This window comes from Symsagittifera roscoffensis, chromosome 9, assembly GCF_963678635.1.
Source record: "Symsagittifera roscoffensis chromosome 9, txSymRosc1.1, whole genome shotgun sequence".
Taxonomy (NCBI): Eukaryota; Metazoa; Xenacoelomorpha; order Acoela; family Convolutidae; genus Symsagittifera; species Symsagittifera roscoffensis.
The window spans coordinates 50,576,129-50,592,757 of record NC_087070.1 but is presented as its reverse complement, the minus strand read 5'-3'; the positions used below and the strand labels follow the sequence as shown (position 1 = coordinate 50,592,757).

General features: G+C 34.3%; 1 protein-coding gene across 1 annotated transcript; it reads right to left on the bottom strand.

Moving 5' to 3' along the window:
• Nucleotides 1-1,278: 1,278 nt before the first annotated feature.
• On the bottom strand, nt 1,279-12,695 carry LOC134854132 (cholesterol side-chain cleavage enzyme, mitochondrial-like). Its single transcript, XM_063870254.1, has 9 exons — nt 12,570-12,695; nt 10,611-10,884; nt 9,848-10,085; nt 5,661-5,817; nt 4,887-5,053; nt 4,285-4,467; nt 3,427-3,630; nt 1,959-2,154; nt 1,279-1,750 (listed from the first exon to the last, which is right to left on the bottom strand). The coding sequence occupies exons 2-9, from the start codon at nt 10,842-10,844 to the stop codon at nt 1,504-1,506; spliced, it is 1,626 nt and encodes a 541-aa protein (XP_063726324.1). The 5' UTR covers nt 10,845-10,884; nt 12,570-12,695; the 3' UTR covers nt 1,279-1,503.
• Nucleotides 12,696-16,629: the final 3,934 nt, after the last annotated feature.

Genomic DNA, 16,629 nt, shown 5'->3' with positions numbered 1-16,629 from the left:
TCAGAATAAATTAAAATTTGATCTCGTTTGTATGCAATTATATCATAGAAAGATATGATAATGTATCAGATTTTGGGCAAAACTTATAAAACGAATCAAGAAAAGGGTCAATATATATCAGTTTTTGAACTCAAAATATGCAAGAAAATCAAAGAATTTTATCGATATTTTGGTTTTTTTCGGTCTTTTTTATGCTACAATACGCTATGGATGTAAAATGAAAAATGATAGGCAATGAATAAATGCATTCAAATTTCGAAACTGATAAATCTCAAATAAAAACAATCGATTTAAACCGATTTAAATCCGTTTTAATCCCCTTAAAATCATAAACAAAAACAGACTGGAAAAAATGCATTTAAATTGATTTAAAATCGATTCGGATCATTTTTTTAGCTGTGATTTAAGATCAATTTAAATCAATTTTAAATCGATCCAAATCAATTTTCATCTTTTTTGTTTTATCTTCACATTTTTTCCAAACTAAAATCGATCTAAAATTAATCAACGTACTTTTTTCATACTAAAATCGATCTAAATTTAATCAACGTACTTTTTTCATACTAAAATCGATCCTAATCCATTTTTGTCAGTGCGGGGTTTGCTTTGATAGCAAAAAAAAATCGATTTTTAATGTGTCCGAAAATCCATCGAAATCAATTTAAATCGATTTTTCAGACAATTAAATCGATTTAAAATTTTCAAAAAGGTCGATTTAAATAGATTTAGTATCCATTTAAGTTCGTAAAATGTACATGGTTAATCGATTTCGATCGATTTAAAATCGATTTAAAATCAATTTAAATCAACAGGAAACCATTTCTGTCAGTGCGGGCTGGCATTTACTTTTGCACCGCCTGGTCTCTGATCTTTTTGCTCAAAACTAACGCCAAACTCAAATTGATAATTTTCGCTAATAGTAACGCAATATTTGGATCAATTTTTTTACCGGTCAGGCTGTTTTCAAAACCTGCATAACAAACCTTTATAAATCCGCCTCTGAAAGTAAGAGGATTCCCCACATACTAGACTCAATAGCATGTTTTAGCCATGCAAGAGGTGACTGAAAATAGCCGTTTTTTCTCGCTCTACTGAACAATGAAAGCCAAAAATTTTATAGAAATTTGAACTTTGTAGAAATTTTGTAGAAATTTGAAAAATTCACTTTAGTTTTGTCACCAAAGAGCCAAATTTATCCTGAACGAAAAACTTTGAGTGCTAAAAAACGAGTTTTCTTAGTGAAGCGTTTAGGGCGAGATGAAAAAAACTGGAGATGATTTTATCTTTTTGATTCAAGAACAGAACGAGATCAGTTTACAATGCACTGAAACTTTCAATTTTTACAATTGCAGGAAATTTGCACTACAAAATTTCAGCATGGAATTAACATAGAAGCACATAAGGATAAAATACATTTCAACGTCGAAGTTCACGTTTAATTGCGGTTTGGTAATTTAGAATTGCGATTTGGTATTACTGATTGCACATTTCAGTTTTGTTAGCTTAATTTCGAGGCGTGAATCTGATTTTGGGCGTTTTGTCTGGAATCACAATGCCACTGTAGATCGGGGATGCGGCATCCCCTTCTAAATCCAGCCTGAAGTTCCGAATGAGTTCAATGATGAAAATTCGCATTTCTAGTTCGGAGATTCGCCTCCCGATACACGAGCGTGGTCCGGATCCGAACGCGAGGAACATGCGGTCTTTGTTGAAGTGTTCGCTGTCGTCCTCTCTCATCCACCGCTCAGGTCTGAAATCATTTCACTTCGAAGCTTCTTTTCAAACTTAAACCAAAAATTTTTCATATACACACTGAGTGTAAAAAAGTGAATTTGAAAAATTTTAGTGCTCAGGATACAAGAAATGAAAAATCAGCCTAGTGATTGATCCCTTCATGGGAAAAGACGCGAAGAGGAGGGGCTTGTTCAATAATATCCCTGCTATATCCTGATCAGTACCTGAAAACTAGCGGCTCGGGGAAGTATTTCTCGTCTCGGCTGTAGTTGAAGTTGTCGATTAAGATGAGGGATCCGGCGGGGATTGTGGCCGAGTGGCCTGTCTCCGAGTCAGAGTAGTTCACATCTGTGTATGGCTGGCGAGGAAAGAAGCCCACTAGTGGGTACAGTCGCTGAGCCTCTTTGATTACTGCTCGGGCTAAAAACAAACCAATTATTAAGATTTTTCAAGAAAACTGGAGTCGAGTTTTCAAAAAATATATTTTTAGGTCGACAAAGTTTTATTCTGAGAAGCCCCAGAAAGAGCCCCGAAATAATGTTTAGGGCCATTTTTGGAAAAAATAGCGATTTTTCTAGTGCGCGCTCCTCCCTTCATTTTGGTGTACATTCACGCTTTAAGCGCTTTATCAAAAATTTTAGGTTTGGTTGACCAAAATGAAGGTGTCATTGAGGGGGTTGTTTCCCTGAGGGGGGGGGGGGGGGAACAAACCCACCGGGCCATCTCGCTAAATCTTCTTTTACTGGTCGTCTGTTCAAATACCAACTGCTGTTGAAGATTCGCTTAGAAAGTAACGTGTTGGCTCTCTTGAAATCTTCATGTGGTTACTTGAGTGAATATTTTGTCTAGAAATTTTCTAAAAATATTACTGTCTTTTTTCATTCCGTCCAGAACTGTCTCAACAGAGATTTTAACAGAAATAGCAGTTAGCAGAAACAGTTGCTAGCAGGAATAGCAGTTAGCAGAAACAGCAGTTAGCAGAAATAGCTGCTAGCAGAAATCGGAGCTTAGCTAACCAGGCAAAATAATAAGTCAAACCGTTTAAAGATCTTTAAAATGTGAAAGTTTTCACGAGGAAAAAACAATCATAGGATTGACTGAATTAAACAATTCGCTCAACTGCAAAACAATTTTTCAAAAAAATGATCGCCGTACAAATAGGTTCATGTAAACTTTGAACGCGAAATTTGCTTGTTGTTCATGTTTCCATACAAACATTAGAGCACTTGAACAAATGCAACATAAAACTTGATTTTTAAAAACTTTCATTTTTTCTGTATACTTTTTGTATTTTTCCCGAAGCACACTCCTGTGTTCGAGATAATCCATCATTTTAAACAAAAGCCGACCATATGTTTTTTTCTACTTTTAGTTAAACAAAAGCCGATCATGTTTTTTTTCTACTTTTAGTTAAACAAAAACCGACCATGTTTTTTTTCTACTTTTAGTTAAACAAAAGCCGAATATATGTTTTTTTTCTACTTTTAGTTAAACAAAAACCGACCATGTTTTTTTTCTACTTTTAGTTAAACAAAAGCCGAATATATGTTTTTTTTCTACTTTTAGTTAAACAAAAACCGACCATGTTTTTTTTCTACTTTTAGTTAAACAAAAGCCGAATATATGTTTTTTTCTACTTTTAGTTAAACAAAAGCCGAATGTATGTTTTTTTCTGCTTTTAGTGAAGCGTACCTAGGCCGACCCGGTGCACATTGTCGTGGTCTATTGGCTCGGATCCGAGATTGTCTCTTATCTGGCGACTCAATTTCTCCTGCTCCTCCGGAAACTCGGCCAGTGCTTGCATGGTCCAGAGCAACTGGGTGGCAGTTGTGTCCAGTCCCCCACTGAGGACTGCAGAGAGATTGCACTTCAGCTTCTCCTCGTCTGCGTCAGTAGCTAAATAGACCCGTGAAATGTTCACCTCAAGTTCAATCCAAAATAACATTACATGAAAAAATATCCCATTCTTAAGATTCAGCCGGTAAGATATGTGGGGTCTTTTTAATTAGCATGGGGTATTAAGGCATGAGCGATGTTGCTACAAGGGATCTTTTGGCTTGGGATCTTTTGCTGTGGGAGGCTTTGATTGGCATTGTTTTGCCCTGACATAATGGAAAGATGTGATTGTTTACTCAATTCGAACGGAAATTGCTGAGCTCTGACATTAATTTATTGCATTGTGATTGCATGAGTATTCCAGCTTAGACACAAGTTAATTAGACTTTTCGAGAGGGTTTGATATTCCCACTTGTAATGTTTTTTTCATTAAAAAATATTTCATTTTGGATCTCGTTTGGATTATTTGTTGACCTAAATTTTTTTGGAGGGAGGACCTTTTTTTAGGTCGACCAAATTGCCTTTCTGAGCTCTCCCAAATTTCTGAGCTCTCCCGGTGGTGGGACTGAATATAGCAATCTGGAAGAAAAATCTTGATTGTTTTTGACATTGTGTTGTACTTTTTCTGAGAACCCCAATTTTTTTTGTAAGATTTAGTTTAATTATCAACGGCTTTTTAAGAAAAAATTGATTCTAATTTTCAGAATAGCTCACCACTTTTAAGTACTTTCGCCCAGACACATTTCGAGTCGGCCGAGGCTTGCATGGCGCTCTCGGCGAACTGTCGCGACTGCACTAATGTGTTGTCGTAGAGTCTCTTCGCCTCGTTATACCAGAACAACCTCCCAACACTCTTCATCAGGTGTACAGGGCAGAAGCTGAGTGGCTGGAACGTCTCTACAATGATCAAAAACGACAAGTTAGCAAAAAAATGGTCAAAATTTTGTTATATAAGTCGCCAGATATCATTATAGGCCAAAACAATTTTTGTGTGACCCCTAAGTTCTATTATTTTTTGTTTTCTCAACGCTAGTAGGAACAAATTGCAGTTTTAACCTTTTAGTTTAGCTACGGTTTTGTGGCAATACTAATATGGCGATTGGTTGGTTCGTACCTAAACCCAAACTGAAATCGAGGTTCGTGCTTATATTTTGGGTAAATATGATTGTTTTTCTAGAACTTATTGATTATGTTGTTCGCTTTTGCTTTTTTCCCAGTCAGTGTGTATAAAAAAATCTAAATCAACATGTCCTTTTTCTAAACAGGAGGCAAGGATATAAAAATAAGGGCAAATAGCAGACAGAATTTAGACCGACCGAATAGCTTGACGAAACTGTTAGCGTAATTGTGGAACTTGTGGTCGTTAATTGAGTCCTGAGTTACTGTTCCATTTCTCACTCCGTACAGAAGAGCCACAGTGCTTTCGAAAGTGAAGCAGGTGTTACGGAATTTCAGGTCGTCCATAAACCCCTCGTTTTTACTCCTGAAGTACCTCATATGAAATTACCACAAAAACAAACACTCAAGTCTCAGTTTTTTTTTGAAAAATTGTTCAGGCTTGCTGCGCTTCGATAATCTCTGCGCTTAAAACTTCAGTGTTGATCCTTAGCCTGGACAGGGATTTATATTCGCGTACAAAGTCTGGAAAAATCGTATCTCGGTCTCAATTATCTGGAAATTATTCGTGAAAAATTAGCCGCGACATGAAAAAATTAGCCAAAAATTTTTCTACCGCTGGCACCTTTAATTGAGTAAATTAAGTTTCCGAGCTCTCCCAAATCTCCCAAAAGGCACTAAAAAGACCCTGTTGTGATCAAATATTTAAAACGAGCCAAAAAAAGGTGTTTTTAGGCACTTTTTGCAAGGCTTTTTGCGCGTTCTTCCACTTCAAAATTAGTAAATATTTGCCTTTAGAAAAATTTTTGGGTTTGTCAGCCAAAAATGGATATCCCAAAATAGTACAAAGGGGGGACCCTTTGGGTCAACAGGGGGCCAAATCCCTGAGGAAGGGGGCGTAGGATCACATCCAGGAACAAAAATAGGAACTCTCCCACTAAATCCACTACTGGTTCTCCGCTAAGTGCACTTACGTGATTTGATGTATGAGTTGAACGTAGTCTCGGGCCACTTGAGTGACAGTGTGTGTGAATTGTTTGACCTCTTCTGGACTCAACAGGTGTTTCTGCACCAGTTTCCGGTGTGCATGCCACTCTGGCCCATCTGTGCTGAACAGATCTGTTCCTATGCCTAAAAAACATCACAAAACAACTAATAAATCAGTAAGCAAACATTTTCAGTCTAGTAAATCCGTAATCTAGTAAACTGTTTTTGTTCCTTCATATGTTTCTATACCTAAAAGGAATCAAACAACAACTAGCAAGACTGCCCGTATACCAGGGCGAAGCCCTGAATGTTTTGACTGCACTTACGGCGAAATATTTTTTTTCTTCGTTTTTTCTTCCTTCTATATCCCCACTTGCTATGTAAAGTACTAAGGGTGTGTTTAGCATCTCGAATTGTGATAACAGGTTTGAAATGCTGGCCTCAATTCAATTCGGAACGCATTAATTCGCTTCTTACGCGTGTTTTAAATACGCATTATATTGCACCTCAATTATCCCAAAATGTTCTACCTTGCAGTTTTCAAGCCCCGAAACTTACGAAAAATGATTACAACTGTATTTTTTCTTTAAATTTGAGCTTTGAAAATCACAATATTTCTCAGATGGTATAAAAAAATCCGGGCGCTTTTCCAGTTTCCCCTTTTCAAAATACCGAGTTTTATGTTTGTTTTACGTGTTATTACGGCTAAATGAGTGATGTTACGCTGTAAAGTTTGAAGAACAAATCTGTTCACAGTTGTCGATTTGTTTACTGCGCCAAATTTCATTGCATTATGACAACGTTTGAAAAAAAATTTCAAAATTGAATTTGAAAGAATGGACTATGATAAAAAAACCATACCAAGCTTAAATATTCCGCATTTTCTTCAAAAGTCGGAACAAAAAATCAGTGAATGAACTTTTTTGTTCCACTAAATCCGCGAATGAACTATTTTGGAGCCTTAAAACATTTTTTTTTTTGAAAAAAGTAACAAACGAAGACCTTTCCTTAACAGTAACAAACGAAGTAACAAACGAAGTTTTTGTTCCTTAATCTGTTCCTATGCCTAAACAACATCACAAAACAACTAAAAAAGGAAGTAATAAATCAGTGAATAATTTTTTCGTTTCAATAAATCCATGAATAAACTATTTTGTGCCTTAATCTGTTCCTGTTCCTTAACAGCATCACATAACAACAAACAAGACTGCTCGTATCAGGGGAAAACCCTGAATGTTCCGTCTAACTTCCGATGTCTATGAAGCCGTGTTTGCTTTAAGAAAGTTGAAAATTTTTTTCAAAAAAATGAAGAAAATATATACAAAATTGTTGAGCTTTTTTTAAAATCATCCTTCCACTCGCCATATTAATTACAAAGTGACCGTTTTTGCTCTAGACGAAGGAGCTATGACAAATAGCCGGCTTCAACCAATTTGGAAAAACATTTTTGAGGGATTAAATTGCCGCTCGCGCGTTAATTGTCCCAAATTGGCCATAATGGCAATCTTTAAACCCTCGTAATTTTTTTTACCTTATCACTGGTAAAAAGTTTTTTTTTATTTGAGCTTAGGACAACAATACTTTTCAGGCAATTAAAAAAAAATTCGTCAAAAATTTTTATTTAAAAACGTTTTCGACATTTGTCTTATTTAATTTCGACATTTGTCCGATGAAAAACCAACCGGAGCACAAATATTCCGTTACTTTCATTACGAAATGGGAAGAGTTACTTTCGTTACGTACAATAAAAACTGTGAATAAACTTTTTTCGTTCCTTTATCTGTTCCTATGCTTAAAAAGCATCAAACAACTAATAAATCAGTGAATAAACTTTTTCATTCCAATAAACCCGTGAATAAAATATTTTGTTCATCAATCAGTTCTTATGCCTAAACAGCATCAAAAAAAAACAAAAAAATCAGTGAATAAACTATTTTGGAGCTTTAAAACATTTTTTTGGGGAAAAACTAATGAGAACTTAAAAAAACTGCGAAAGGGGTTGATAACAAAAACAAACATGAAAGAACATGTATCATTAAAAAAAGCTTATATCTCATTAAAACAAATTTTGGATAGATGAAGACATTTAAGCAATAAAGTATGAAGATTAGGAGTAAAAATTTGCCAAACACTTACGTCATTGGTTGGCTGACGTCATTGATTGGCTTTATGTTTTCAATGAACGAGCGTTTAACGATTCTTCAGACGACGATCATTAGCACGAAACTTGTTTTTTTTTATTTAAAAGTTAAACTTTTTTCAATTTAAATACAAGTGAAAAAGAACCCATAACAATTTCTGAAACTGCATCAAGTTACTTAAAAACTCAGTATAAAGCCTAATATCAGACAGAAACCGCAGTTTTAATCAAAAACGGAATCAAAAAAGGATTGATTTGATGACTTTTTGATAAATTTGTCGAATCAGCATATAAACAAGCAGTCAACTGACATCAAACTGCACCTTTTGTCATTAGGTAGAATTATTTTTGACAAAAAAAAACAGAAAATGTTGATAAAACTGAACATCAAGGAAAGGTTAATTTTGCTGTATATTGAAGTTTACATACTTCTTAGACATAAAGTTTTTTTTTTAGTTTCCGTGTTCGCGAAACAACTGGTTTATGAAGCTCTCATGCACGCTCTGGAGTTCTAAAATTAGGCAACACTGCTCGTAGATATAATTTCAAAAACATTCTTATAGGCACAGGCAGAATAAACATCCAAAAATGGTTGAGAACGCCATTAACAAGCTAACTAGACTGCTTGCATCAGTTTAAAGCCCTGAGTGTTCAGATGGCCTTTAGATCTACACCCACACGATATTTAAAGTTCATTCTGATTCATATAATTAGCGTCTACTAACGTATGAACAAAACAGCGTAGCGTTGAATCTTCTGACTGCCTGTTACCATGGAACATTTTTTGTTCAACTTTAATAAATAATTTAAACAATGCAAACCTTTTGGTTGATTGTTCTGTTTTGTTTATTTTATCCCCCCAGACGCTACGGCGTAAACAAAATATTTTTTTTTGTATCTGGTAACAAATTAACAAGAGCAAATTGGTTTACAAAATTGGCGTCTTTTTGTTGGAGAGACCGAGGAAAAACAATTGATGAAAACTAAACTCAGTTAATTAAAATTGAGTATTCAAACATTTCTAAGAAACCGTAAACTTCAAGGTAAGCAATGAAATCAAGGCTATTAAAATCTAAATTAACCAAATGAAAAATAAGCAGACAAACGAGTTTCGAACTTTGTCAGATTTGCGACGCAAAAATTATTTGATACAAAGTTTGAAAAAATTTATCATTAAAAGATACCAATTTTAAAATACTCGAAGGATACCGGTTGAAACAATTATGTATTTCATATCTCCACGAATTCGGAACAAAAAGGCCCAATTAAAAGACCCTCAAGTGAATTTGGAATTGTATTTCTGGGTGCTAGGTAAACAAAACGACAGACCATTGAGACGACAAGACATTAAGACAAATAAGCGTTATTAATGTAAAATGAACAGTTCGAATTTAGGCGGTTAAAGTTTATCAGAAATACAATGTGTAGTGTCGTCTTAAGTCCCGTTAAGAAAAATTGTCCTCTTGACGGCTGTCTTCTTATTTGCTGGTGACCATATTTCTCAGCAGGATTGAATCGCCGCCTAGTTGCGTTGAAAAACGAAACTTTTTAAGCGGTTTAAAAATCGCAAGTTGGCTAAACTGGCGTTAAAAATCTCGAATTGGCTAAGCTGGAAGTTTTTAAGGCAAATTTTAGAAAAAAAAGATCACACTTAAAATATCTTGTTCGATTTAAGCTCAAAGCAAAAAATGTCTCTTCTCTTCTTTCGAAATCGGAAAAACCTAAGTTTTGCTTCAATCATAACTTTTGCTTCAGACAAATTTCAGTTTCCTTTTCAATCTTGCATTTTGATTGGAGCTTTTTAAAATGCACGGGAAAATTTCATCTGAAATCTTCTGTTGATGTTTTTTTTGTGCTCGAAACGAACAAATCTTTCACCTGCGAATTTTTTTTTGGAAAACTAAAGTGCTATGAATATTGGGATTCAAACCATTTTGGCACAAGTATATATAGTTACACCACACACATACACACACTAGAGAATTGTAAAATTATAGGAATTTGAAAGAAAAGAGAAATTGTAATTTGCCTCACCTAAATCTGACTGTATTGCCTGAATGTTGTCGTTAAGGTAGCCCGCTCTTCTTGGGTATTTGTCTTCATTTTTCAAAATGTGTTTAATCAAGTTTTCGTCTTTGGTGTAGATTATATTGTTTGCTTCTGGTATGAATCTAGTCAAGAAGGAAGGAAGGGGTTGAATTGCCACCGTATTTGTACCCAGCTCGTCGTAAAGTGCTCCCATGTTTTGCAATGCATCGCGGAATGAGTTAGGCTGAAATCATTTCAACGCATTTCCAGAAAATTCCAGCAAAAAATTACCCTCCCGATCAATAGAAGAGTTCTTTCGAGTGTATTTAGTGTAACCGACACTTGAAAACGGACCTTTTAGATTCATTGATGCTTTTGACAGGCAGTGTTTGATCATATTTTTGTCCAATAGTTTTTTTGTTTTCTTAAGACAATAATGAGTTAATATGTATTTGACTGCCAGAAAATGATTTATACAAAATATTATATTTTGATGTGTTTTCGGCAAATAAATATCGCGGCTATATTTGTACCCATGATGTTAAGGGGATTCAAAAACATTCTCTTTGCTAATTAAATTATTTATTAAATATTATTTTGTTAATTTATGATTAATTAAACTCCAGAGAAAGTTGTATTGAACTGTAATCACGGAATACAGAACCAGTAGTTAAGCATGCCTGGAATTGGTATTTGATAACGAGTTTTTTTTTGCAAAATGAGGGCTTGTGAAAAATATATCGGTGAAAAAAATTTAAATTTTTCAAACCTTAAGCACAAGATGAAAGTGGCCGAAGGGTCCCATTCTTCGAGGAGATTTGATGAGAGGACTGTTTGTGTTCATGTTATTACTGCTGCTGCTGATACCGCTGGCAGGGTTGGGATCATCTTGGCGAAGGGGGCACTGCTGAGACTGGGAGGGGAAGGGGGAGAGGAGGTTGGGCACTGCTTTGACAGGACACCTCTTGACTGATGCATCGAAGAGAGATTTAGATAGCGCCATTGTAGTGTATATCAATAGTTGACTCGTCTGTTTTTGATGCCTAAATATAGCTGGCTATAACCTAGACATTATAACTTTTCGTTATCATATCATATCATGTCATATCATATCATATCATATCATACCATATCATATCATATCATATCAAATCATATCATATCATGGGTCTAGGACAACAAGCCGACGGGACTTCAAGCCGAAGGGACTTCAAGCCGAAATTAAAACTTTACAAGCACCCCAAAATGCTATTTTATCATCTGCAAAATGTTGCTTTTCTAAAATTTTGGCAAGTTTAGTCCATAGTAAGCGTTATTCATGACAATGCACCACTTGTGATTCGCATCCGTTAATAACATCAGCCGGTTTTTGAAATGCATAAATTATAAACATGAAAAATGCCTTCAACCATGTTTTACTTTTCAACTTTCCGGAACATCATTTGGAGGCTTAAATTATATGCAAACGCCAATAACTAGTGAATAAAGATAATGAAATTCAGAAATTCTTCAAAAAATTTTTCAAATTGTTCATATTTCACGACTTTATAAGGAATTATTCGGCTTGAAGTCCCTAATTTTACAATTCGGCTTGAAGTCCCGTCGGCTTGATGTCCGGCACCCTCATATCATATCATACCACGTTCCATTTTTTAGGTTGTATCCCAAAAAGAGTTTAAGATTTTAACCCTAACAAAAAGAATTCTTTCTAAAAATTTGACCATGAATATATATATGAAAAATATATGAACAAAATATATGACATTCCGCAAAATTTTCTCTTAAATCTGCATTGTCCGCTTTGTTGAATGCCGAAAACTATAGTAAAATGCAAGAATAATTTTGGTGATTTTGAAATAGTTAATACCAGGGGTGGATCTAGCATTTTCTCGAGAGAGGGGGGCGGCTTGTCGCCCTTTTTGTTTGGTCGACAAATTGATTTTCCGAGCTCTCCCAAAGCACTAAAAGACCCTGTTTTAGCCAAATTTTCCGTCTGAAAAATGCTGATCAAAAATCGCGTTTTTTAGGCTCGCGCTCGTCCCTCAAATTTAGTATATATTGGCTCCGAAGGATATCTCAAAATAGTGCAATGAGGTCGCCCCCCCCCCCCCCTAAATCCGCCCGGTTAATACGACACAACTCGCAACAAAAAACAAGTTGCTTTGTCGCTTTGAATCCTGAAAATTATCGCCCAATTGCAAAAACTTAATTTGATAACTCGCAACAAAAAACAACTCGCAAAACCAGACAACTCGCAGACCTTAGGGAAACAGTCTTTTTTTCGCCACATCAATTTATCTCTTGGAATTTGAATTTCATCAAATTCAATTTATCTCTTTAATGATTAAACAAAACAATCTAGATTAGCCAGCAGATATTCAACAGGCCATCACATCTTCAAACCGTCAAATTTTGAAGCCTAAATTACATCAGAATTACATAAATTACATCAGAATTAAGTAACAATTGCATACCAACAGTAAAAAATCTGTGGCTATGTTGCATGAAAATATATATTTTCGGCTTGTTGGAATGGTAATCTCATTTTCGGTCTGCTGGCCCTTCGGCTTGTTGGCTTACCACCAGATGATCGACACACACAAAATTCACGCACGTTAAACCAACCGTGCCAAACAGGGGCGGATTTAGGGGGGAGGGGTCTCCGGACGCTTCAGCAAACTGAAAAGACTTTTACCTCAGCAAACTGAAAAGACTTTTAAATTCGTACCTTTTTGTCGGTAAAAGCAGTCAACAGAATACTATTGTGCAATCGTGTAAGACTGAATAATTATTATTCTTTGTTCTTCTGAAATGAAAGTTGACGTTTTGAGCGCTTTAAAGTTACCGAATGCAAAGGGAGTAATAAATGTCATTAATAAATAATAAAAGCCTAATATTAATAAGTTAAATTCCAAATATATGTTGTTATTTGAATCCAAAAGATGTTACTATAATTAATTTTTATTAGCTCCTTGAAAACCACATGAAACCATGGAAATTTTCGCTGAAAATCACGTGGCGATAAACTTGAGACAAACAGACTTCATAAACTTTGCCATTCTGGAATTTCTAATTCAGCCTTAATTCGATTTTGTGCTGAACTCAATGAACTTTTTTGGTCGACAGACCGAAGTATTTTAAAAATAGCATCAATTATTGCCAGTTAGTATAAAAAAGTCAGACTTGGCATCTTAACTCAATGGGTCTCAGTTCGATTTACGATTTCCAGACCTTTCTGAACAAAATAAGTTCAAATTCATTGCTATTTTTTCTCACAATGCAAAAGTTTCAAGTCCACTATTTCAGATCAAAGTTTTGAAAAAGTTTGACCAAAAGTGCTAATCGTACAGTTTTCCTATATGGAAAAATGTTAATCATACACTTTTCATGCAATTCCATAAAAACAGAAAATTGCATGAAAGATCTATGATTAGTGATTTTTCTTATCTGGAAATTGTATGACTAGCATTTTTCCATGAACCAAAAAGGATCTACTTAACAATCTCCCCCCTCATTCAAGAAAGGGGGGCGGGAGGTTGTTAAGTAGATTACTTGCAGCGGATTTTCGACCAATCAGGATGCAGCAAGACTCGAATTTACATACAACGCTCTAGTGCAATTTTACTGTTTTTATTTACAGAGGCGGAGATTTTTTAGTAGATACAGTGGGAGGGGGACTGTTAAGTAGATCCACCAAAAAAATGATTTTTTTTTTCATTTTAATTTATCAAATTTTTTTGATTGTATTCGTAACCGAACACAAGTGAAATTACCTTGGTTACTCAAAGTAGACTAACTAAAGGCTTGCCCGTCTTGCATTAAAAACGCATTGGAAATGGATTAATTCTGTTTTATACAATTAACATGAAGAAAAAATTGTCAACAGTGATTACTTTCAAAATTTCAATTTTTTAACTACCAGACATTGATCAAGGCATGCATAAACTTGCCATACAAAACAAAATAGGAGTTTTTAGCGTTTTTGAAAAACTTAAAAAGCAAAAAGGGAAAAAATCTAATATTAGTGTATCCAGGACTACTTTATGCACACAAAAATTTTTTTAAGTTTTGCATGCAATTTCAAAATTACTTGGAAAAATTTTTTGTTGCCGCCATCATAAAAGTGCTAAACATACTTTTTCCAATAAGGAAATTGTATGATTAGCACTTTTTGACAAAAAAAAACTTTCTTTTTTTGGTACAATACACCGAATTTTATGCCAAAACAAGAAAAAAAAATTCTTCGAAATTTCGGTGACACCAATTTAGCAAAATGTATGAAATTTGCATGATTACTATTTTTTCTTAGAATTAATTTATGAAAATTATGGAATTCTATGGCTAGCTTTTTTGGTCTATGGGTCAACCCGGGCATATAGATCAGTAATTTTTGGAGAGGCGAAGACAGGGGATCCCACTTCCCCTAGGTTACCTAGTAAAGACGAATTTTCACCCCTTTAAAGAAAGTCATGGTTAAGTACATGTAATTTTTGTACCTAGTAACGAATCTCCTCCTTTTCACAAAAGGGAGGAATCGTTAAAGAGATCCAACAGTGATTGGGCTGCAATGCGTTTTGGTGTTCCCAAAAGACAACTTTTAGCCGGTTTTCGATACTATTTTTGAACATTTGACGGATTTTTAAAGGTTTGCACTATTAATCTGGCGGATTTTTTTATTTAATGCACAAAAAAAACGACTTTTTGTTGGCATACTCTATTCGAAAGCTTTGAAAAATTTGAATTAAAAAGAAACCTTTGTTGGCTTAAAAGCTGTGCGAAATTTGTTTCTTATAAAAAACGAGTTTTTCAGATATTTTTTAAGCAAAAGAAAAGACACATTTTCTGTAGAGCACTTCAAGAAACATTTTTCTTTATTTCTCCCACTTTGCAGAAAAATCAAAATTGAACAGAAAAACAGAAAACTTTAGACTTTAAAAACTGAACTAAAAAAATTAAATTGATGGTTAAGCTAGTACAATTTGACAGTAAGTTTACCTGGATTTTAACAATCTAAAAAAACTTGAATTCGGATATGTATACGTTTAGGGCAATAGGTGATAATAAAATCATAAAAAGTTTTTGAAAAAATATTGGAAAAAGTCTTTACTAAGGAAGTTACTGAGGAAGTTTTAACTACTCACTTGTTCGGAGAAGGTTTATTGAGAAAAATGATTAGTCAATTGAAAATAGTCAATTTACGGCTGGTAATTGGGAAGCAATTTCTGTGGAAACTTTTGAAGGATAAAAATAGTTAACGTGACTCCCTCCTTGATTTAACTGATGTTTCGGTGCAATTAGAAATGCGTCATAAAAAAATGAATACGAAATACGACCTTTCCAGTGAAGGAAGTAATCTAAAAGTACTTAGTAGACACTGATACGAATAACGAACTTGAATTAACTTCAGACATGTTAAATGCAAAATATAAATTAGTTCAGTTAAGTTCAGAAATTGGCGTCTCAATCTTAAATCAAAGTGGTTTAAGGGTTTCATTATTAAGACCAAATAGGGCTGAATGGTACCGATAATGGGAGCAACTGGTATTCTGAGATAGCAACAAAGATCTTGTCTAGCTGTCTCGAGGTATATTAGCTGAAAGCAAACTCAAATGATGATTTTCACCAAAAACAAGTTTCACTCTTTCTGCGGTAATTCATTTTTTCGTGTAAAAACTTCCTTTTTTGGCGAAAATTTTGATTATTATCAGAAAAAAATCTCCGAGTCAGTGCTGAAAAAGAAAAATTTTTTAAGACTAGGAACTGGAGTAAAGAACAATTTTGAAGTGTTTAAAATATACTAGTTCAAAATTCAGATAAATTGTTGATTCAAAATTGGTCAAAATATTATTGGTCAAAATTAGGTTGAAATTTCACTAAATGCAACGAAATTTTACTTCAAAAGTATCATCAAATATCTAATCAGCTTGAAAAATGAAGACCAGTAAAATTACTTTAAAATTACATATATAAAAGTCTATAAACAAAAACAGAACACCATGTTTTAATATGGTTACATATTGCATTTAGTTTGTATTTCAGTAGAGTAAAACTCTTCTTTTTTCTTGAACGATGCAGTGATGTTGTCATGATTCCGTAATTTCATTGGCAATGAGTTCCATTTTAGGACGTCAGTTGAAAAAAAAAATTTTTGTGGAGAAGCAGTTGATTATTTATAATCAAACTTGGTTTATTTACTAAGGTAGTTAATTCATTAAATAGCTGTCGGTAAGTTCTTCGCATTTTTTGTTGCATTTAGTAATTCAAACTTGTGCAAATATTGAATAACTAGTGCAATATTTGAAAAAACTAGTGCAAGATTTTTTCTAGAAAACAATCAACCACAACAAACTCTTAAAAAATTACGTGAAAACCTTTCAAAGCAAAAATTTTTCAAATCTGTGTATTTCGTTCAGTTTTTCCATTTAGGTTTTATAATAGACCAGCAACAGGACACATTGCATCTCGAAACTATTTATAAAGAGGCGGATCTAGAATTTTCTAGAGGGGAGGGGCGTTATTTTAAAAAACATTTTATAAGTCGAAAAAGACTATAAGTTGACAAAATTGTCTGCGCCTCAGGCAAATTTTCAAGAAAAAAAATGGGTGAAAATTGCCGTTTTTTGGTCAATGCTTAATGTGGGGTAATGAGTTCAAATTTGGGTGTGTTCATCTTGGATGTTAAGTTTGAGAAGAACGCAGAAGTTAACTAATTGTGAGTGGGCTTAGAAATAAATCGAAAAAACTGTGAGTAATGCCGAAAATTTGAGATTATACTCCATTGGTTTTTA

Excerpts from the sequence above, each read along its gene's own strand:
- LOC134854132 (XM_063870254.1), bottom strand. The coding sequence starts at position 10,844 with ATGGCGCTATCTAAATCTCTCTTCGATGCATCAGTCAAGAGGTGTCCT. Across the intron at positions 4,468-4,886 it reads CAGTTTCGTCAAGCTATTCG|AGACGTTCCAGCCACTCAGC; the intron begins GTCGGTCTAAAT and ends TGATCATTGTAG. Across the intron at positions 1,751-1,958 it reads CCCGAGCCGCTAGTTTTCAG|ACCTGAGCGGTGGATGAGAG; the intron begins GTACTGATCAGG and ends AAATGATTTCAG.